Source organism: Podarcis liolepis, assembly GCF_965112155.1.
Source record: "Podarcis liolepis genome assembly, chromosome: 9".
Taxonomy (NCBI): Eukaryota; Metazoa; Chordata; class Lepidosauria; order Squamata; family Lacertidae; genus Podarcis; species Podarcis liolepis.
Window position 1 is genome coordinate 4,516,570 of NC_139564.1, and position 23,817 is coordinate 4,540,386.

The following is a 23,817-nucleotide window of genomic DNA, read 5'->3' on the forward strand; positions in this document are numbered from 1 at the left end:
CGCTGGTTGGATGAAGACAGATCCTTCTGAATTTAAGCGCAGTCATTCTCACATAACTGTGTCCAGTTCTGGGCACCACAATTCAAGGAGGACACTGACAAACTGGAACGTGTCCAGAGGAGGGCAACCAAAATGGTCAAAGGCCTGGAAACGATGCCTTATGAGGAACGGCTAAGGGAGCCGGGCATGTTTAGCCTGGAGAAGAGGGGGTTAAGGGGTGATATGATAGCCATGTTCAAATATATAAAAGGATGTCACATAGAGGACGGAGAAAGGTTGTTTTCTGCTGCTCCAGAGAAGCGGACACGGAGCAATGGATTCAAACTACAAGAAAGAAGATTCCACCTAAACATTGGGAAGAACTTCCTGACAGTAAGAGCTGTTTGACAGTGGAATTTGCTGCCAAGGAGTGTGGTGGAGTCTCCTTCTTTGGAGGTCTTTAAGCAGAGGCTTGACAACCATATGTCAGGAGTGCTCTGATGGTGTTTCCTGCTTGGCAGGGGGTTGGACTCGATGGCCCTTGTGGTCTCTTCCAACTCTATGATTCTATGATTCTATGATTCCATGCATCATGGGGGAAGTAATTCTTCAAAGAGCATCCAGCAGTGTGTGTTAGTTTCAGCTTAAGAAATGTCCCTAAATTGTTCCTTTGCCTCTCTTTTTCTCCCTTTCCCCTTTCTCTTCCACCGCCTCCTTCCCAGTTTGCATCTCAAAAGCAAAATCTGGGGCACACCAAGCAACGGATCTTGGAGATCGCGAATTACGTAGACAAGGTAATAGAGACAATCAGCAAAACTTGGGTTATCCACAGCTACCTATTCTGAACATCAAGGACATAAGCCCATGAAAAGAGCCCTGGAGCTGGATAGCTCGGTGGGTTAAAGCATGATGCTGACAACGCCAAGGTTGCAGGTTCGATCCCAGAAGGGACAGCTGCATATTCCAGCATTGCAGCATCCTATGATTTGATCAGGATCAGGCCATAACCTTGGCGTTATCAGCACTGCACTCTTACCAGCCGAGCTAATTGAGGACCGCTCCATTCTGAAACCTGAAGAGGTGCTATAAGTCAGCGCAGACCAAGCTGCCCCCAACCTGGTGCCCTCCGGGTGTTTTGCACTATGACTCCCATCAGCCCCACCAATGATCAGGGAGCGGTGGTCAGGTCTGCTGGGAGTGGTAGTCCACAGCAGTGGTGGCTGGTGCAAATCAGACCTGGTAGGGCAGGAGGCAGGGAGTCCGACACTAGGTGGCGCCAGAGGCAATGAGAGCCCAAGCCAAGAAATTCTGGTTTAATCCTCTTCCTTCTGGATGAGTTCTACAAAGCCAGTGCAGAGACTATGGAAGGGGAAGCTGGCCGTCTGGGCTGGATGTAAAGGAAAAGTTAAGCAGGTGGGGCTGGCGCACTGAGATTAGTGGGGCAGGGCCCCACCTGCCCTAGTGGACCAGCCGCCAGTCCCAGGGGGTTGTGGGGGACCATAGGCTTAGGGCCCTCGTATTTACGGGACCGCCTCTCCTGGTCTGCCCTGCAGAGGACCTTAGTTTAGAGGTCCCAGGCCCTAAGGAAGTCAGACTATCCTCCACCAGGGCCAGGGACTTATCAGTGGTGGCTCTGACCTGGTGGGATGCTCTGTCCCATGAGACTAGGGCCCTGCAGGATTTAACCTCCTTCCGTTGGGCCTGTAAGACAGAGCTATTCTGCCTGGCCTTTAATTTGATTTCAGCCTTCTCTTTTATTTCCCTTCTCTTCCCTCCCCCTCCCCTTTTATGAAGATCACCCACTCTGAGACCCCACAGCTAATTCTCCCCTGGCCTCCTCGCTGGCCCAAGTAGGACTAATTCAGCCAGCTAGCCCTGGTGACTATCTAATGCTTATTAGATGGATTTCCCCCAAATTGATTTTAGAACTTTGAATTTTATTGTTATTCACGTTTTTATACTGTATTTTCTGCTGCTTCTATAATTGAGTGTTTAAATTTGTTGTTAGCCGCCCTGAGCCCAGTTTTCTGAACCGGGTATAAATAAAAATTTATTATTATTAATTATTATTATTATGCCTGACTTAACAGTGTTGGGGGGCTAACAGCACGCTTATTTATTTCGTATAGTAAAGTTATACACGGCTTGATTTCAAAAAGCAAAACCCCCCAAGCAGCTTACAAAGAGAACAAGCCAATAAAACTATCAGTAAAAACAACTGGAAGCCAGGATATCTATCAGTTAGAGCATGAGGCTCTTAACCTCAAGGTTATGGGTTCGAGTTCCACACTGGACAAAAGACTCCTGCCTTGCAGAGGGTTGGACTAGATGACCCCAGTGGTCCCTTCGAACTCTAATGAACTCTTTAAAACTTGCAAAAGTCAAAATCCGCAATAAACTAAGAGCAGATTAAAACATACGCCAACATTCTAAATGTGGGTTTTTTTCTGGGGGGGGGGGGAGGTTATTGGTTTTAAAATACATATTGCATTTTTACGTGGTGAACCGCCCTGCGATCTTCGAACGAAGGGTGGTATACAAATTTAATACAAAGCAATGCTAATAATGTCCAGGGAGGCTTGCCTGATAAACAAAGAGGCCTTTGAAAAGGGTCCAGAAAGTGTACAGTGAAATTGCCTCAATAGGCGGTGAGTTCCAGAGGTGCTGCCACACTGGAAGATTGATTTCTTACAAATGCAGAGCGGGGTATTATCTGGCACCTGTAACAGGGCCAGCTCTACAGATTGAAGTACAGTGGACGCTTGGGTTGTGAATGTGATCCGTGCGGGATGCACGTTCGCAGCCTGCAGCGTTCGCAACCGACACCTGCGCATCTGCACACACGTGGGTTGCGACGCGGCACTTCTGCGCATTCACAAAGCACGATTTAGCTCTTCTGCGCATGCGCGACCGCTGAAACCCGGACGTAACCCGTTCCGGTACTTCCGGGTTTTGGTGGATCTGTAACCCAAAAAAACGCAACCTGAAGCGTCTGTAACCCGAGGTATGACTGTAGTCAAGTGGGCAAGGTGATCTTGCAGGTGAACTATGGGTCTGTTACAGTGGTACCTCTAGATCCGTTCTGGAGGATCCGTTCTGGAGCCCCATTCACATCTAGAAGCAAATGTAACTAGTGATGGCATGTCTGCGCACGCGTGCGTCGCTTTTCGCCGCTTCTGTGCACACATGTGACGTCATTTTGAGCGTCTGCGCATGTGCAAGTGGCGAAACCCAGAAGTAACACGCTCCATTATTTCTGGGTTGCCGCGGAGCGCAACTCGAATGCACTCAACCCGATGCACATTCAACCCGAGGTATGACTACAGTGGTGCCCCGCAAGACGAATGCCTCGCAAGACGGAAAACTCGCTAGACGAAAGAGTTTTCCGTTTTGGAGGTGCTTCGCAAAACGAATTTCCTATGGGCTTGCTTCGCAAGACGACAATGTCTTGCGAGTTCCTGCTGGTTTTTTCCCCCTTTCCCCCCCTTTTTCTAAGCCGCTAAGCCGCTTATCAGCTGATCCGATCAGCAGATAAGCCGCTAAAAGCCGCTAAAAGCCGCTAATAGCGCTAATCCGCTAATCCTTCAATGGGCTTGCTTCGCAAGACGAAAAAACCGCTAGACGAAGAGAATCACAGAACAGATTCTTTTCGTCTTGCGAGGCACCACTGTATTATTATTATTATTATTATTAACCCTCCTCCTCTCTTCCTGCTCCTCTTCCCCAGTTTTACAGGTCCCTGAATATCAAAGTGGCCCTGATCGGCCTTGAAGTGTGGACCGAGAGGGACCAGTGCAGCCTGAGCAGTGACGCTCACGCCTCGCTCATGTCCTTCCTGCAGTGGAAAAAGTCTCTGAAGGCTCGGAAGAAGCACGACAATGCCCAGCTGCTGACGTGAGTCGTCGTTTCAGAAGCAGCCATCGATAAGCTGGCTCATGCTAGGGGGCAGGTTGTGTGTATGTGTGTAGGGTATTTCCCCTGCATTTTAATGAAATGATCCACCCATTATTATTATTTTTTCCAAACCGGTACGTGAACCAAAACGCAGCTATCCTCCAGAATTTGCACTTCTCTGAATTTTGCACTGCAGTTTTCCAGCCGCAGTGTGTGTTGTTATTGATTGCGTTTTCCCATTTATCCTGGGAACCGTAGCTTAACCCTTGTGGATCTACAAATCCCTAGCACCCTTAGCAAACTACAGTTCCCAGTATTCACTGAGGTGGCAAATGGGCTCAGAGGCACACCACGGATTCAAACCATCCCTTCCCAGGGAATACTGACATTTAAAGTGGAAGAGGTAAGGTTAGGTAAAGGTAAAGGTAAAGGACCCCTGGATGGTTAAGTCCAGTCAAAGGCGGCTACGGGGTTGCAGCACTCATCTTGCTTTCAGGCCGAGGGAGCTGACATTTGTCCACAGACAGCTCTCTGTGTCATGTGGCCAGCAGGACTAAGCTGCTTCTGGCGCAACGGGACACCGTGACAGAAGCCAGAGTGCATGGAAACGCCGTTTACCTTCTCACCGCAGTGGTGGGAGTCAGCAGTGACTGGACCTAATGGTCAGGGGTCCCTTTACCTTTACCTTTCTACGCATGAACTATAATGCCAATTCAATATAAAATCCAAAGTACATGCTCCATCTATATGGTGAATGGAATTGTATAACAACAATAGCTATGGAGCAGTGGTCAGAAAGTTATGTAACCACTGCTACTGACTGCACGTTGCAAGAAACCTAAAAAACCGACCCCAGGTCTCTTCCCTCTGTTTTCCCCCTTCCCTCTCCTGTCTCCACAGCGGGATGACCTTTGTCGGGACGACCATTGGGATGGCGCCGCTGGAGGGAATGTGCAGTGCGGAAAACTCTGGCGGGGTGAGCATGGTAAGGACAAGATCGTGTCTCCGCCATCCTCCGCTTGCTATCTAGAGCTGTCTTCTGCAACCTGGTTGCTGTTTTGGACTACAACTCCCATCAGCTGGCTGGGGCTGATGGGAGTTGTTATGTATTGAGTTGAATAGGATCCAAAATGCAGCAGTCTGATTGGTCCTAGAACAATAGGATTCAGAATGCAGCAGTCTGATTGGCCCTAGAACAATAGGATTCAGAATGCAGCAGTCTGATTGGCCCTAGAACAATAGGATTCAGAATGCAGCAGTCTGATTGGTCCTAGAACAATAGGATCCAGAATGCAGCAGTCTGATTGGTCCACAGGAGCCACCCAATCCAGCTCCAGGTGGAAGTGAATCCGCAACCTGATTGGCCTACAGGAGAATCCTGGAATTAGCCAATCACATGGGGCCCTTTGTGTAAATAATGTATATAAAGCAGACATTCTGGGGGAACTTCCATTCCTCCTCACCACTATGAGCTGAATAAAGAGCATGAAATCCACTCTCGACTCCGAGTATATTTCAGGAGTTGTAGCTTCAAGTGACAGGATGGCAATCTGGTTGGTTGGTGAAAGCTGCTCAACAGCTTCTCCTTCAGCTGTGCAAAATTATCCTCTTTCTCCTTGGGAGCAAGAGGCGCTTCGCCTGGGGGGGGGGGAAGGAAGAGTCGGGTTCTGCCAGGTGCAACCTCAGTTAGCCGCCGGTCTCGGTGTCTTGGGGCTTCCCATCCCAAATCTGCAGGGAAAAGGCCCCAGATATTGGAGAATCTTTGAACTGTAGGGTTGGAAGGGAACCGCAAAGGTCATCTAGTCCAACCCCCTTTGATGCGAGAATCAAAGCTAAAGAACCCCTCCAGCGTCTGCTTAAAAATCGCCAATGGAGGAAGAAGAAGAAGAAGAAGAAGAAGAAGAAGAAGAAGAAGAAGAAGAAGAAGAGGAGGAGTTTGGATTTGATATCCCGCCTTTCACTCTCCTTAAGGAGTCTCAAAGCGGCTCACATTCTCCTTTCCCTTCCTCCCCCACAACAAACACTCTCTGAGGTGAGTGGGGCTGAGAGACTTCAGAGAAGTGTGACTGGCCCAAGGTCACCCAGCAGCTGCATGTGGAGGAGCGGAGACACGAACCCGGTTTCCCAGATTACGAGACTACCGCTCTTAACCACTACACCACACTGGCTCTCCGCTGAACGTATCGAGAAGCATCGTTTGGTTTTAGGGGCAGGAACAGGGTAGATTTGGTTTAGTTTGTCTAAAAGGGGTTCTGCAGCCAAACCTGAGCCCCTGAAATGTGGCCCTGATTTTGCTTGCATTTCAGGGGGTTGGACTGGATGACCTTTGGGGGCCCCAATCTATGATTCTATGATGTTCTCCTCTCCTTTAGCCTGAAGAGGTTTCCCCTGCATGTGTGTCCCGTCCCCCCTGCTCCTTCGCTGTACAGCTTCCGGCAAATGCTGAAGACCAGTGCCAGATTTACGTATAAGTTAAACAAGCTATAGCTTAGGGCCCCGCTCTCTTGGCCCCCCAAAGTTTTTTAAAGGAAATAAAACCTGGATGTCCATTTCCAAAATATAAGATAAAAAACAAATAAACTGAAACCCACATACAGCAACAGTGTTTTGTGTTGTGTAGGCTCCTATTATGCAAGAACAGTGGACATTCAGGTTGCGAACGTGATCCGTGCTGGAGGCACGTTCGCAACCAGCAGTGTTTGCAACCCGCAGCGCCGCGTCTGCGCACATGCGGGTTGCGATTCAGCACTTCTGTGCATGCGCAAAGTGTGATTTAGCTCTTCTGCGCATGTGCAGCTGCTGAAACCCGGAAATAACCCATTCCGGTACTTCTGGGTTTCGGCACATCTGTAATCCGAAAAAACGCAACCTGAAGCATCTGTAACCAGACCCCCACCTGCTAGCCTGCTCCCTAAGATACAGTGGTACCCCGCAAGACGAATGCCTCGCAAGACGGAAAACCCGCAAGACGAAAGGGTTTTCTGTTTTGGAGGCGCTTCGCAAGACGAATTTCCCTATGGGCTTGCTTCGCAAGACGAAAGCCCATAGGGAAATCTCCGAGGACCTGTTTTAAATTGCTGGCGGTCGGGAGCAAAGACTTTCGCCCACAGCCGGCCTTCAGAAGAGGTCAGGGGACAGACTGTCCCCGGACCTGGTCTGAAGGCGGTTTCCCTAGGAACGCATTAATTGATTTTCAATGCATTCCTATGGGAAACCGTGCTTCGCAAGACGAAAAACTCGCAAGAAGAAAAAACTTGCGGAACGAATTAATTTCGTCTTGCGAGGCACCACTGTATCACTAATTTGCTCATTTCTGTATATAGGGTGCCTACATTCTGCATGGACTGGTTGCATGGCAGGGGACAGCTGGACGTATAAAGGGCCCCATTACCTTCAGTAACTTAGGGCCTCATCAAACCTAAATCCAGCCCTGCTGAAGACCTACCTCTTTGCCCTCGCTGTGTGTTTTCAGGGAACCCACCAAAAAAATTCCTGGGATTGTAACCTGTTTTAGTTTTGATTGAATTGTCACAGCCCTGGGACCTCCTGGCAGAGGGCAGGGTATGAATTAGGCAATGATGATAATGAAAATGATGACCACAATCCTCTGTCCCAGGACCATTCGGAACTGCCCATTGGAGCGGCCGCCACCATGGCCCACGAAATCGGCCACAACTTCGGCATGAGCCACGACCCCGAGGGATGCTGCGTTGAGGCCACGGCATCCCAGGGCGGTTGCGTCATGGCTGCTGCTACGGGGTAAGGAGGTTTGGGGCAGGGAAACCAAAGACGAGCTTGTCAAAGCCTCAATGACACACTGGGCAATGCTGTTGTTGTTTACTAATTTAGTCATGTCCGACTCTTCGTGACCCCCTGGACCAGAGCATGCCAGGCACTCCTGTCTTCCACTGCCTCCCGCAGTTTGGTCAGACTCATGTTTGTAGCTTTGAGAACACTGTCCCACCATCTCGCCCTCTGTCGTCCCCTTCTCCTTGTGCCCTCCATCTTTCCCAACATCAGGGTCTTTTCCAGGGAGTCTTCTCTTCTCATGAGGTGGCCAAAGTACTGGAGCCTCAGCTTCAGGATCTGACCTTCCAGTGAGCACTCAGGGCTTATTTCCTTCAGAATGGATAGGTTTGATCTTCTTGCAGTCCATGGGACTCTCAAGAGCCTCCTCCAGCACCAGAATTCAAAAGCATCAATTCTTTGGCGATCAGCCTTCTTGATGGTCCAGCTCTCACTTCCATACATCACTACTGGGGAAACCAGAGCTTGAACTATGCGGACCTTTGTTGGCAAGGTGATGTCTCTGCTTTTTAAGATGCTGTCTAGGTTTGTCATTGCTTTTCTCCCAAGAAGCAGGCGTCTTTTAATTAGATACCCACTTTAAACAGCCATTGCTTCCACCCCACTGGAAGCTGTAATTTGTTAAGAGTGCTGAGAGTTGTTTGGAAACCCCCTATTCCCCTCTCAGACCTACAATTCCCAGAGTTCCCTATGGAGAGGGATTGATTGTTAAACCACCCTGCGAACTGTATTTCCCTTCCTTTATTTTCCCCGCTGCCATCCCAAACGCCTGCTTTTCCCAGGAGCCAGGGGCACAGCCCCACCAGCCCCAGAAATCAAAGCTGGATTTCTTGCAGCCAGCAAGGATGCGAAAATGGAGACAGATGTACAATGTCGAGAGGGGGGGGGGGGCGAATCGAGTGCAGTTGTCTTTCGGAAGCAAGCCACATGTTGGGAAACAAGGGTTTTGTTCCGTGTCTGCTGGACGTGTTGAGAGGGGCCAGTACGAAACAGTGAAGCCTTTCTCCTCTCCAGAAAGCTCCCGGCACGAGGCTGTTTATAGACTTAAAGACACGGAGGGTTTCGGGGCCCCAGTGCTTGTGTCCGTGCCGCCGACATTGGCGGTGGGATCGGCTGTCGCACAAAAGAGCCGTTGTCGAGGGGGAAGGAGAAATGTCAAGGAGACCACGGGGCTCGGATTTCAAGGCGGTTCAGGGCACCGAAATAAATCACACGGAGGAAGTCGGTTTTGGAGAGAGGGTTCTGGGCTGGATGGGTGCAGTGGGACAAGGCTTCTTCATGCACAAGCCACACATTTGGGCAGAGGCCCTGGCTCCAAGATAGAGCATCAGCCCAGGAGACTGAGCGCAAGGCAGTGGGGTGTAGTGGTTAGAGCAGTGGGTCCCAAACTTTCCGGTTCCACAAACTCATTCCCTGTGCCCACCCTACCTTATTAAAAGCATTATTCATTTTTTAAAACAAATTTTATTAAGGTTTGTGGAGACAAAAACTTAACATCGCCACTCTGTTTTTAAGAAAACCAAACCAAGACTTTTATCTAGATACAATAAAAACACAAAAAAGGGGTGAGGGAGATAAATAGAGTAGAAAGAGGTTAAAAGAGAAAGATCGCAAAATAAGATTCGGAAAATGAAGAACTTCCGATTCTTCACCTGTCTGCTTTAAAAAAACTATTCACTTCGTCCAATCAAATCTAACACCCAACAAAGCCACTTTCTGTAAACAAACATTATCTTCAATCCTCAAATCCAGATATCATTATTTCTTTTTCTTTGTCATGCAAAAAAATCTATGAGGAATTTCCAATCTTTAACCAATTTAAAATAAAATAAACAATATATATAGTTTGCACGTCCCACCACGGAAATGAATAACACAATAAAACAGTGACAATTTACGGCACAGTTAAAACTGCACAGTTTAACCAATTCAACAAAATGCATGAACTTGATCTAATGAGGCCCGCTTTTTGCAATCTGAAAGTCCGTTACGCCTCAAGTACCTCTCTGCTTATTATTATTATTATTATTATTATTATTATTATTATTTGTTTTCATCTTGTGTTTTAAGTTGTCAACCTTCCTATAGAAGAGATCTATAGAAGAAAGGTGGTATGCAAATTCAATTAATCAATATTGACAGTTACAGATAGGTAGCCGTGTTGGTCTGCCATAGTCAAAAATAAAAAAATTCCTTCCAGTAGCACCTTAAAGACCAACTAAGTTAGTTCTTGGTATGAGCTTTCGTGTGCATGCACACTTCTTCAGATACACTGAAACAGAGGTTGCCAGATCCTTCTATATAGTGAGAAGGTGGGGAGGGGTATCACCCATTCCCACCACCCTTCTGAGTAATACCCCTCCCCACCTTCTCACTATATACAAGGAACTGGCAACTTCTGTTTCAGTGTATCTGAAGAAGTGTGCATGCACACGAAAACTCATACCAAGAACTAACTTAGTTGGTCTTTAAGGTGCTACTGGAAGGATTTTTTTTATTTTCAATATTGACAGTCGCCCCTCTTTGCCTGTGTCTCTGCAGCCACCCCTTTCCGAAAGTCTTCAGCTCCTGCAGTCGGAAGCAACTGGAGAGCTACTTCCACCGAGGGGGGGGCATGTGTCTTTTCAACATGCCCGACACCAAGGACCTGGTGGTGGGCAAGAAATGCGGCAACGGATTCCTGGAGGATGGCGAGGAATGCGACTGCGGGGAGGTGGAGGTATGTCTTTGCGGCATCAGAATTTCTGTACTGAGAGGTGCTGGGGCCAAATAATAATAATAATTTGTTATTTATACCCCACCCATCTGGCTGGGTTTCCCCAGCCACTCTGGGCAGCTTCCAACAGAATATTAAAATACAGTACTCTATTAAACATTAAAAGCTTCCCTAAACAGGGCTGCCTTCAGGTGTCTTCTAAAAGTCTGGTAGTTGTTGTTCTCTTTGACATCTGGTGGGAGGGCGTTCCACAGGGCGGGTGCCACTACCGAGAAGGCCCTCTGCCTGGTTCCCTGTAACTTGGCTTCTCGAAGCAAGGGAACCGCCAGAAGGCCCTCGGTGCTGGACCTCAGTGTCCAGGCAGAACGATGGGGGTGGAGACGCTCCTTCAGGTATACAGGACCGAGGCTGTTTAGGGCTTTAAATGTTCCTTTGATTGTCCTTGAATTTTCCCTTCAAGCTTGCCACCCTCTGCTGCCACAACTGTGTGGCATGCCACACCCTCGGAGAGCCTCGGCTTTAAGAGGGCTATTCCAGGCGATCATCACAGTGATCATTCTTTTCCCTCTCTCCTTCCAGGAATGCACAAACCCTTGCTGCAACCCACAAAACTGCACCCTGAAAGCCGGGAGCGAGTGTGCGCACGGCGACTGCTGCGAAGGCTGCAAGGTATGCCAAACCATCTCGCTGTGATTCCCCCATTTCCAGGACCAGATGGGGTCCCTTCCAACTCCCCAATTCTGTGATTCTTTATCAGGCTAACGAGGGGAGAGAGAGAAGAAAGAAAGAAACACACCTGTAGAAAAACCACAACAAAACCCATTGCTTTTCAACTGGGTGGCGCTGTGGTCTAAACCACTGAGCCTCTTGGGCTTGCCAATCAGAAGGTTGGCGGTTTGAATCCCCACGACAGGGTGAGCTCCCGTTGCTCTGCCCCAGCTCCTGCCAACCTAGCAGTTCGAAAGCAGACCAGTGCAAGTAGATAAGTAGGTACCACTGCAGCGGGAAGGTAAACGGCATTTTCATGCGCTCTGGTTTCCGTCACAGTGTCCTGTTGCACCAGAAGCGGCTTAGTCCTGCTGGCCACATGACACAGAGAGCTGTCTGTGGACAAATGTCAGCTCCCTCGGCCTGAAAGCGAGATGAGCGCTGCAACTCTATAGTCGCCTTTGACTGGACTTTACCGTCCTGGGGTCCTTAAAAAAATAAATAAATTAGCACTGGTCTTGGATGCTAAATACGTCAACTTAAAAGCCATCCAGCTTAACCACTCAATAACTCTCTCTCTTGTCTTCATCTGTTCTCCAGCTCAAGACAGCTGGGACCATGTGCCGAGAGCCGGCCGGATCCTGCGACCTGCCCGAATACTGCACAGGGGCTTCCCCCTATTGCCCCAGCAACGTCTACCTCCTGGATGGCTCAATGTGCTCCTACGGGGAGGCTTACTGCAACAACGGCATGTGCTTGACCCACGAACAGCAATGCATCCAGCTGTGGGGTCCAGGTGAGTGACTCCCCTGCCCCACCTTTTCTACACAGGGGTGGAATCTTCTGAGAATCGTGATGCCAAGCTCACCTGCACAGATTCCTTTTCTAACGCCCTCCTTGATCTTGAGAAGCAAGTTTATTATTATTTATAAAATAAACCCCAGTTCTGCTACAAATACAATGATCTCTTTTTTATATGTATGGGCAATAATAATAATAATAATAATAATAATAATAATAATAATAATAATTGTTATTATTATTATTATTATTTATACCCTGCCCATCTGGCTGGGTTTCCCCAGCCACTCTGGGAGGCTCCCAACAAAGTATAAAAAACACTATAAAACATCAAGCATCATCATCATCATCATCATCGTTATTATTATTATTATTAAATTTTATTTATACCCTGGTCCTCCAGCCAAGACTGGGCTCAGGGCAGCTAACACCAGGTATAAAAAAAATTGATTAAAATACAACTTAAAAACAAGATTAAAATACAACATTGAAATGCAGCCTCAGTTCAGTAGAAACTCAAATCATGTTCACTTCCCTAAACTTCCCTAAACAGGGCTGCCTTCAGATGTCTTCCAAAAGTCAGATAGCTGTTTATTTCCTTGACATCTGATGGGAGGGCATTCCACAGAGCGGGCGCCACTACTGAGAAGGCCCTCTGCCTGGTTCCCTGAAACTTTCTTCTCACAGGGAGGGAACCACCAGAAGGCTCTCGGAGCTGGACCTCAGGGTCCTGGCTGAATGATGGGGGTAGAGATGCTCCTTCAGGGATGTTAAGGGAGGGGTAGTACCTCTGGTAGGGGGCATGTCATGCTACCTCTGGGGTCTTTTATTCACCTTTGGTCCCCATCCTGCACTCAGCTCTCACCTGTGGCTCTTAGAAGCTGTCAGCATGCAATATGGGCCACACTCTGGGAATGGCTTTGACTGGCCAGCTAAACCAGGTGAGGGGAGCCAGTGGGTTGCAAACCCTTGTTGAGTTAGGGACTCTGCATGCAAAGACAGGCTCTGTCGCGTTGAGCGGATGAGACCAAGAGTGGGGCCAATAGTCAAGAAGGCGTTTCTGCACGTGGTGTAGGAGGAAGTGATTCCCAGGTGGGGCTCGTATACCTGGGAAGGAAGCCTATCTAGGAGAAGGAAAGCTCTGGGTCTAAATTTGCGGGATATCTTCAGAAGAAGAAAAAGTAAGGAGCAAACTCTAAACAAATCCACTCTGTCCCTAAGACAGTTGGATGGCGCCTTGTACAGTGGTGCCCCGCAAGACGAATGCCTTGCAAGACGGAAAACCCGCTAGACGAAAGGGTTTTCCGTTTTGGAGGTGCTTCGCAAAACAAATTTCCTATGGGCTTGCTTCGCAAGACGACAATGTCTTGCGAGTTCCTGCTGGTTTTTTCCCCTCCCCCCCTTTTCCTAAGCCGCGAAGCCGCTTATCAGCTGATCCGATAAGCCGATAAGCCGCTAAAAGCCGCTAATAGCGCTAATAGCGCTAATCCGCTAATCCGTCAATAGGCTTGCTTCGCAAGACGAAAAAACCGCTAGACGAAGAGAATCACAGAACGGATTCTTTTCGTCTTGCGAGGCACCACCGTATATCTCTTTCTGGCAGCTCCTGCGCCAATTGCCTTCTCTGCTTTCCTTTGGGCCATACTTCCCAGGCTTGCTCTTGGGACGCGGGTGGCGCTGTGGTCTAAACCACTGAGCCTCTTGGGCTTGCCGATCAGAAGGTCGGCGGTTCGAAGCCCCACGACGGGGTGAGCTCCCGTTGCTCGGTTCCAGCTCCTGCCAACCTAGCAGTTTGAAAACACGCCAGTGCAGGTAGATAAATAGGTACCACTGCGGCAGGAAGGTAAACGGTGTTTCTGTGCGCTCTGGTTTCCATCACGGTGTTCCGTTGCACCAGAAGTGGTTTAGTCCTGCTGTCCACATGACCCAGAAAGCTGTCTGTGGACAAATGCCGGCTCCCTTGCCCTGAAAGCGAGATGAGTGCCGCAACCCCATAGTTGCCTTTGACTGGACTTAATTGTCCAGGGGTCCTTTACCTTTACCTTTTTACTACCCAGGCTTGTTCCCCAGAGAGGTCACTTTGGCACTGCTAACACAGCAGTTTGACGTCACCCTCAGAGGCGCACTCCATTGCTTCTTGAGACATATGGGTGCCAACAACAGATATTATTATCTGTACAGTCATACCTCATGTTACATTTGCTTCATGTTACGTTTTTTCAGGTTGCATCCCGGAAGTACTGTAAAGGGTTACTTCCGGGTTTTGCCACTCGCAAATGCGCAGAAGTGCTAAATCTTGCTTCGCGCATGCGCACACGACCAAATCGTGCCGCGCACCTGCACAGATACGGCACTTCAGGTTGCGCACTTTTCATGTTGCGAACAGGCCTCCGGAACAGATCCCGTTCACAACCAAAAGTACCACTGTATAACATATGCACATTATACAGATAGACACCTATTCCACAGCTTGAGGTACAAGGAGCAGAATCTTCCCCGATAGTAATAGTGATTTTGCAGATTATACTGCGGCGGTTAGTCTTTCAGCTAAGCACCCTCCGAGTAGTTCAGCACTTCAACAACATCTTGAACACACCACAGTATTTATGGGCACCAGATTGTGCATTTTGGTTGGAACTGACCGTCCACATATTTTATTTTAGCTAAGGAACAAGCACCATCTTCTGGAGAGTTTGGGGGTTGCAGTTTGGGTGTTGTCATGCTGGCTTTGTGAGAAAAAATAATGCATGTGATTACAGGGTTTGATAATTTGTTATGTGGAAATTGAGCAATAAAATTTTTTTTAAAAAAACAAAAGCAAGTAAGTTAAGCGAATCTGGATATGCAGAAGATACTCAAAATAAATTTAAGGAACTGCAGAAAGGGGGAAGGAAGTCAAGTTTTGAAATGTCAAAATGATTGCAGAATCGGTGAAATGCATGTATTTGAAAAGTATAAAAAATAAATAAATTAGAAAGCATTCCAGACACACACACCTTCTCCCAGAACCCGGCGGGCCTTGAAAGTAGGAGAGCAAAGAGCTCAAAGACAGAGAGCATGTAGTGGCACCCGTAGAGGAGATGATGTTGATGATGAATGAGGAAATGGGAGTCACTTGGGACAACTCCATTATCCAAGAGGCTGGGTTCCAAAGAGCCAGTGTGGTGTAGTGGTTAAGAGTGGTAGTCTCGTAATCTGGGGAACCGGGTTCGCGTCTCCGCTCCTCCACATGCAGCTGCTGGGTGACCTTGGGCCAGTCACACTTCTCTGAAGTCTCTCAGCCCCACTCACCTCACAGAGTGTTTGTTGTGGGGGAGGAAGGGAAAGGAGAATGTTAGCCGCTTTGAGACTCCTTAAAGGGAGTGAAAGGCTGGATATCAAATCCAAACTCTTCTTCTTCTTCTTCTCTCTCTAAATACCGAACTAAAAGCGGATGGTCAGAAACTTACCTTGTCTTTGTATGTTCCTGGGCACTCGGCTGTGGAAGTTGCTTGCGAATGGAGAGATGTGCCTTTTGGTGGCCCCATCTCCTTGAGCTCACTTCAACTCTGCTTCCACCTACAGGTGCCTGGCCGGCTCCCGACGCTTGCTTCCGGGATGTCAACCGGGCGGGCGACATGTATGGCAACTGTGGCAAGGACCGTCACAGCAACTACGTCAAGTGTGCGTGGAGGTGGGTGCTGGTCTGAAGGCATCACAATGTGCAGACTCTGGGCTTGTCCAGTTGACCAAAGCTGAACTCTGGCGACCTCCAGATCTTGTTGGTCTCCCTTAAAAGCACCCAACATGGCCCGCAATCAGGCATGATGGGATTGTGGTCCGGCAACGTCAAGATTGGCCACCCCAGGTGTTGAGATGCTATCCTAAATCCCTGTGGAAAGGGCAGTTCTCAGCATCCCACGCTTGTCCATCTAATTCCAGAAGAAGCCAGATGTTGTTGAACAGCAACTTCTATCATCATCATCCCTGAGCATTGGCCATTTTGGATGGAGCTGATGGGAACTGGAGTCCAAGTTCGTCTGGAAAGAGCTAACTTGGCTATCCTTGATCTACCATATTTTTCGCTCTATAAGACATACTTTTCCCCCTTCAAAAATTAAGGGGAAATGTGTGTGTGTGTTATGGAACGAATGCAGGCTCCTTGGCTTCAGCGATAGCAACGCGAAGCCTCCGAAGTGCAGAGTCTCCCCGCACCCCGGAGGCTTCGCATTGCTTTCGCTGAAGCTGCCTGAAGCCCCCGGAGCGCAGCAGGAAGTCCCGCTGCGCTCCGGGGGCTTCAGGCAGCTATCCGCAAGCCTTCAGAGCGCAGCAGGAGTTCCCGCTGCACTCTGAAGGCTTGCGGATAGCCACCTGAAGCCTGGAGAGCGAGAGCAGTCGGTGCACACCGATCTCTCTTGCTCTCCAGGCTTCGCTTCGCTGGAGAGGCGCTGCACAGTTTTCCCTCTCTGTGGAGCACCCCTTCAGCGAAGCGGGAGGAGAAATGGAAAGGGCTCTGTTTCTGCTGCCGCTTCGCTGAAGGGGTGCTGAGCAGAGAGGGGGAGAATCCCCCCCCCCCCGTTCTCCCCCTCCTATGGCCCGGTGCGTCCTATGGTCCGTTGCGTCCTATAGAGTGAAAAATACGGTAATCTAAGCCAAAATAGCTGTACCCCACACTTCAGATGAAGTTACCAGGGCAGTTTATACCATCAAGGGGATGGTGTGACCAGGATTTATGTTAAGGGGGCTACAGGACCCCAACCTGTCCTCCTCATCTGTCTGGCACTGTCTATCGCTCAGCTGGCTTGTCATTTGTGCCGCGAGAATGTTCCCCAGCATCATCCAAGTGACTTCAGCAAGCATTTCCGTTTCAAATATTCTGATTATTTCTACTTTTAGTTAAGTATTTTTATTTATTTGCTTGATTTTTTTGGGGGGGCAGCTGTCCCCCCCACCCCTGGCTGCACCCATGGGAGTGATTCCCCCCATGAAGAAAGGTTGTAGCATTTGGGACTTCTGAGTTTAGAAAAAAGGCGAGGAAAAGGCGACAAAGTTCATAAAAATTTACACGGGGTGAAGTGGGTTGGGAAACATTTTTTTCTCTCTCTCTCATAGCACCAGAAGTCATGGGCATTCAATGAAGCTGAATGGTGGATAATTCAGAACAGATAAAAGAATGCAGCACAATAGTTAAACTATGGAACTCCCTGCCACAGTAGAAAGGGATGGCCACCAATTAGGCAAATTCGTGGAGGGGTGGGCTGTGGGTGGCTACTAGCCAAAGTTGGAGGCAGCAATGCTTCTGAATACCCGTTGCTGGTAACCACAAGATAAGAGAGGTGGTCTTGAGTTTTAATCCTGATTGTGGGTTTCCCATAGGTATCTGGTTGGGCCCTGTGAGAGGAGGATGCTGGATGTAATGGTCCCTTGGCCTCTTCCAGCAACTCTGCTCTTACCGTCTTACTTCCTGAATGGGGTCACTGTGCCCCTGAAGGAACAGGTGCGCAGCCTGGGAGTCATTTTGGACTCACAGCTGTCCATGGAGGTGCAGGCCAATTCTGTGTCCAGGGCAGCTGTTTACCAGCTCCATCTGGTATGCAGGCTGAGACCCTACCTGCCTGCGGACTGTCTCACCAGAGGGGTGCATGCTCTGGTTGTCTCCCACTTGGACTACTGCAATGCGCTCTACGTGGGGCTACCTTTGAAGGTGACCTGGAAACTACAACTAATCCAGAATACGGCAGCTAGACTGGTGACTGGGAGCGGCCGCCGGGACTACATAACACCGGTTCTGAGAGATCTGCATTGGCTCCCAGTACGTTTCCAAGCACGATTCAAAGTGTTGATGCTGACCTTTAAAGCCCTAAACAGCCTCGGTCCAGTATACCTGAAGGAGCATCTCCACCCCCATCGTTCTGCCCAGACACTGAGGTCCAGCTCCGAGGGCCTTCTGACAGTTCCTTCCCTGCGAGAAGCGAGGTTACAGGGAACCAGACAGAGGGCCTTCTCAGTAGTGGCACCCACCCTGTGGAACGCCCTCCCATCAGATGTCAAGGAAATAAGCAGCTACCCTATTTTTAAAAGACAGGGAAGACAAAGTTACAGGGAACCAGGCAGAGGGCCTTCTCAGTAGTGGCACCCGCCCTGTGGAACGCCCTCCCACCAGATGTCAAAGAAATAAACAACTATCTGACTTTTAGAAGACATCTGAAGGCAGCCCTGTTTAGGGAAGCTTTTAATATCTGATGAATGATTGTATTTTAATGTTTTGTTGGAAGCCACACAGAGTGGCTGGGGAAACTCAGCCAGATGGACGGGGTATAAATAAATAAAGGATGATGATGATGATGAGCGGCTAGCCTTCAGGTCCTCTCCCAGCTCCGATGTTCTCGTTCCTTCTAGAGATGCCAAGTGCGGGAAGATCCAGTGCCAGAGCTCAGCTGCCAAGCCCAAAGGGACCAACACCGTTTCCATGGACACCACCATCCGCTTTAACGGGCAGGAGATCAAGTGTCGGGGGGCGCTGGTTTACGCCACCAAGGATGACGAGGGGGACATGTCCGACCCGGGGCTGGTGATGACGGGGACCAAGTGCGGAGATGGAATGGTGAGGGTTTCCCGGGAAAAACAGCAGAGGCACCCAAACCCAAAGGGTGCGCTTTATAACACAATATCAAAAGGCTGCTGTGTAAAGTTTGAAGTTTTGTTACGGTTTTTTAATGTGGTGGAAGCTGCCCAGAGTGGCCAGGGCAACCCAGCCAGATTGGTGGGGTCTAAATAATTAAATTGAATTAAATTAAATTAGGGTTACCAGATGTTCCCGGGGACAGTCCCCAGATTTGCAAATCTGTCCCCAGGAAACATGGCAGTGGTGTTATGTACTGAAGTTCTCACCCAGACAAGTGGCAGCCTGCTGCTATGGAGCTCGCCATTTTTTCCTTGCTGGAACTTCCGGCAAGGAAAAATGGTGGGCGCCACAACAGCAAGCAGCTCCTGAAGCCAAGCAGAGCTAACTGCTCTACCAGGCGGGCTCCGGACTACTGACTGCCACTGCCAAAGGGGAACCGGGGACGTCTGGCAGTACAGATCTCCTGCCCCCTTCCCCCTTTGTTTTGACTGATCAGGGGAGGCTCAGGAGTTGTGGCGGGCAGCCGTTGCCCAGTTTTTTTTAAAAAAAACTCTGTGCATTTATGTTTCGCAGGGTGTGAAAGAAGGGCTTTGCACCTTTATACAATATTCATGTGTGCTTGGGCCCAGGGTCTTTTGCCTCACCATCCCCACTACTGACTCCCTGTTTCTACTCAGCTTAAAAAAAAAAACGCACACCAAAAAAACATCAACAAAGGGTTCCTGGAAAAAAATCTGATAACCATGAATTAATGCCTGAGTTTTCTTCATAATACATTGGTCCTTCTATCCTTTTCTGATGGGCAACTTAGGATGTGGATATGAATGTCGGATTCTCTAGCCTTTATCAGAGGTAACTTGCCACTTTCCCGGCACTCGGCTTGAGATCCTTGTTGACCTCCCCGTCTGCGTCTCCCGGCAGGATACAGGCAAGGTCACGATCGGCGATCCCACTCAGCGTGAGAGGGACACACCACTCCTCCCTCCTCCCTGCTTCCCCAGGGAGGGGAAAGAGACAGACAGAAATCTGTTTACATGTCTTTATTTCTGTCCTTGCAGCAGTACAGAGAAACACGTCTGCACTCTCCAGTCTCCAACAGTAGAGAGATAAACTCCACCCCTGTACTTCCAGTACAGGTCAAATGACACTCTGAGCTAACATCCGGTGCTCAGTACAGTGAATAGACTGCCCCTTTGTTCCCATGGTACAGTCCCCAACAATCACATCCTGTTTTTCATTCCAGCCAGCTGCAGCTCGCTCTCGCATTGCTGCTTTTCCGTAACAATGAATATGGTAGTCACCTATAATTGCACGTTACTTTGCCCTCTTGTGTGTTTCTTGAACTGTGTTCTATTATATTTCCTTTGTGTGTGTGTTTTTTTTAACTGGGGGGACCACCAAGTTATGAAAGTGTTTGTTTTCAGCTGATATATGTAATAAAGACTGATATACAGAGGGGGGGAATTAAATTGATCAGGAAGACCAAGACTTTAATAAAGAATGGGGAATTTTTAAAATATAATTTATCTTAAAAACCATTGTAAACAGATAAAATTGTTAGTGGGATTGGAATAACACTTGTAATGTAATGAAGAACTACGGACATAACGGAGATACAAAAATTTGGATTCATATAAAAGGAAAGGATTAACAAAAGGACCCACAATGGGGAGGGAGGAAGTCCAAGGGATTCTTTCGAATCTTGTTTTTACATATTATGTTATTAAAGGTAAAGGTAAAGGGACCCCTGACCATTAGGTCCAGTCATGACCGACTCTGGGGTTGTGGCGCTCATCTCGCTTTACTGGCCAAGGGAGCCGGCGTACAGCTTCCGGGTCATGTGGCCAGCATGACTAAGCTGCTTCTGGTGAACCAGAGCAGCGCACGGAAACGCCGTTTACCTTCCCACCAGAGCGGTACCTATTTATCTACTTGCACTTTGATGTGCTTTCGAACTGCTAGGTTGGCAGGAGCAGGGACCGAGCAACGGGAGCTCACCCTGTCTCGGGGATTCGAACCGCCGACCTTCTGATCGGCAAGTCCTAGGCTCTGTGGTTTAACCCACAGCACCACCAGCGTCCCATTATGTTATTATGTGAATGTAAATATTAATTTGGAAAATGAAATGAAATGAAATGGCCGTGTTGAACTATTGGGGCATTGCAAGCCTGTCTGACTCGGAGGCCATTTTGATTGCAGGTTTGCAAGGACCAGCGCTGCCTCAACGCCTCTTTTTATGACCTGGACAAGTGCACCTCGAAATGCCACGGCCACGGGGTGAGTCACCAGCTGCCGTCTTAGCTTCTCTTCTGGGAAAGGGCTCTAGGTAAGGGGTGTTGTTGAAGAAAAACAACCACAGTACACCAGTGAGAATGAGGCAACCCCTCCAAGGCATCATTTATTCATTTTTGGCTGGGTCAGGAAATCATTCTGCCTGAACATTGAAGGCTCGCAATTGCACCTTGAGCAGAATTCGAATACTGTACCAGTTTCTGGAAACTGCACGGGCGCGGAGGGGCGATTTCCCAGAGGAATCTTCTTGACTGCTGTGAGGACATCATGCTAGTCCACTGATGGCCAAACTTGTCCCTCCAGCTGTTTCGGGACTACAACTCCCATCGTCCCTAGCTAACAGGACCAGTGGTCATGGATGATGGGAATTGTAGTCCCAAAACAGCTGGAAGGCCAGGTTTGACCCAGCCTAGACTTGTCCTGCCTGATAGACTCTCTTCATTTTAAGTTGAGCGCATCTTGGTGGGTTGTGGGGTTTTTTTTTGGGGGGGGGGGTGCCTGCAAACGGTAATTTGGCAAGCTTGAGCCTCACTCTGCAAATCTCTTCCAGGTCTGCAACAGCAATCGGAACTGCCACTGTGACGCAGGGTGGGCTCCTCCGTTCTGCGAGAAGGCGGGTCTGGGAGGCAGCGTTGACAGTGGCCCCGTGCAACACGATAGTGAGTCCCGGGAGGCGCTGTATGTGTGTGTGTGTGTGTGTGTGTGTGTGTGTGTGTGTGTGTGCCATCCCTCCCACTCCTCGCCATTGCAAATCCAAAGGGTACAATGCTCTGGAAGCCAGAGAGACTGAGAGCCCCAGGAGTGGAGAACCACAGGCAATGAGGACTGCATGTGGACCTCCAGTCCTCTTTACGTGGCCCTCAGGACTCTTACAGGCCATACACACCCTCCCCAGTCGCACCCTTCTGGAGTGTGTTTTCCTGGCTGGGATGTGCCCTTGATATCTGTCAATGCCTCTCCGAAGACGAGAACGAGTGGATTCAAATGGCAAGGAAGGAGAATCTGACTAAACATCAGGAAAAACTTTCTGACAGTTTCTCTTCTTTGGCGATCCCTCATAGCCGAGTAAGATTGTTTTCCATAAACACGGTTTTAACAATGAGTCCATAAGTGACTGTGGAGGCCAATTCTGGATCCACATGTCCTTCCACAGTGGGGATATTGGTTTTTGGGTAGGAGTTGATCACGGTGTGGATTTGCCAAGTGTGCCTTCCTCTTAGCACGTTTCTCCCTTGCGTCCTGAGTTCGAGTGTCTTCAAAGCCCAGGACACCTTTGGTAAAGGCTGTTCTCCAGTTGGAGCACTCGTAGGCCAATGTTTCCAATTGTTGGTGTTTATACTACATTTTGTTAGATTTGCCTTGAGACAGTCTTTAAACCTTTTTTGTTGACCACGGGCATTACGCTTTCCATTTTTAAGTTCAGAATAGAGTAGTTTTCTGACCGTAAGAGCTGTTCAACTGTGGAACGGTCTCCCTCAGAAGATGGTGGACTTCCCCTTCCTTGGAGGTTTTTGAGCAGAGGTTGAATGGTCATCTGTCCTGGATGCTTGAGCTGAGATTTCTGCATTGCAGGGGGTTGGACTAGATGACCCTTGGGGTCCCTTCCAACTCTACGGATCAAGGGTCTGGAAGCTAAGCTTAATGAGGAAGGGTTGAGGGAGTTGGCTATGTTTAGCCTGGAAAAGAGGAGGCAGACAGGAGATATGAGAGCCATCTTCAAATATCTCAAGGGAGAGGGAACAAGTGGGTTTCCCCCCCTTCTCCAAAGGCTTCAAGTGATGATGATTAATATTAATAGGTTTATCTACTGTCCTATACCCGGAGGTCTCAGGACAGTTCACAGAAAAGATCACAACATATATAATCAGAATAAAAACAACAACCCAATAACACACACAGCCCAGAAAGGAGCTGCATTTTAAAATGGTCTAGGATGTCAATCACTAAGGACGTGGGTGGCACTGTGGTTAAATCAGAAGGTCCGCAGTTCAAATCCCTTCAACGGGGTGAGCTCCCGTTGCTCGGTCCCTGCTCCTGCCAACCTAGCAGTTCGAAAGCACGTCAAAGTGCAAGTAGATAAATAGGTACCGCTCTGGTGGGAAGGTAAACGGCGTTTCTGTGCGCTGCTCTGGTTCGCCAGAAGTGGCTTAGTCATGCTGGCCACATGACCCGGAAGCTGTACGCCGGTTCCTTCGGCCAGTAAAGCGAGATGAGCGCCGCAACCCCAGAGTCGGTCACGACTGGACCTAATGGTCAGGGGTCCCTTTACCTTTACCTAGGATGTCAATCAGGTCAACCACAGGCCTGGTTATAAAGGGATGTTTTTGCCTGGCGCCTAAAGGTGTGTAATGAAGGCGCCAGGCGAACTTCCTTGGGGAGAGCATTCCACAGACAGGGAGCCACTGCAGAGAAGGCCCATTTAATTCTGATTAAACATCAGGAAAAACTTTCTGCTGCTTGACAGTGCCAGAGGTTGTGGACTCTCCTTCCTTGAAGCTTTTTAAGCAGAGGTTGGGTGGCCATCTGTCTCTGATGCTTTAGTTGAGATTCTTGCATGACGACTCTCAGGGTTCCTTCCAACTCTGCTCTTCTATGATTTGCTTACCTGAAAGGAGAATAGACAGGGTTCTGTTCATGAGAGTGAAAACCGGCCTACTTGGCAAAGCCCAAATGTAAATGAGTTGCTCCACCTACTTTTGCTTCTGGCCCCTGGAAGGCTCCCCAGAAGACAATCTGGCCCTCTGGCTGCGAAAGACCCCTCCTCTTCATGCCATACCACAATCATTGGGAAGAATCGCCCCGTGTTCCTGTTTCATGGAGCTCTTGCTTGACAAAGAAATAGTGAAATATTGACATATAGTAGAATGATAGCTTGTGATGCCTGGTTATAGAGAGGGAAGGAATTGGTAAATTAATTTTGGCCAGTGCAATGTGGCTATAAATTGTAATTTGCCTGTTAGAGTGATGGAGCACAGATTTTTTTTTAAATACTTCTGCTGTGTTTTATGGCCTATTT

The 23,817-nt window shown here is 48.8% G+C and overlaps 1 protein-coding gene across 2 annotated transcripts in view; it reads left to right on the plus strand.

Annotated features, from left to right (window-relative positions):
* The window catches only part of ADAM33 (ADAM metallopeptidase domain 33), a 109,942-nt gene that overhangs the window by 73,978 nt on the left and 12,147 nt on the right, over positions 1–23,817 (plus strand). For both annotated transcript variants that reach the window (XM_083458642.1, XM_083458643.1), the window contains exons 8-18: positions 702–773; positions 3,707–3,873; positions 4,774–4,858; positions 7,490–7,632; positions 10,222–10,399; positions 10,976–11,065; positions 11,705–11,900; positions 15,470–15,578; positions 18,284–18,488; positions 20,709–20,786; positions 21,352–21,460. In XM_083458642.1, coding sequence (XP_083314768.1) covers positions 702–773; positions 3,707–3,873; positions 4,774–4,858; positions 7,490–7,632; positions 10,222–10,399; positions 10,976–11,065; positions 11,705–11,900; positions 15,470–15,578; positions 18,284–18,488; positions 20,709–20,786; positions 21,352–21,460 — 1,432 coding nt within the window. The remainder of the gene's footprint in view (positions 1–701; positions 774–3,706; positions 3,874–4,773; positions 4,859–7,489; positions 7,633–10,221; positions 10,400–10,975; positions 11,066–11,704; positions 11,901–15,469; positions 15,579–18,283; positions 18,489–20,708; positions 20,787–21,351; positions 21,461–23,817) is intronic.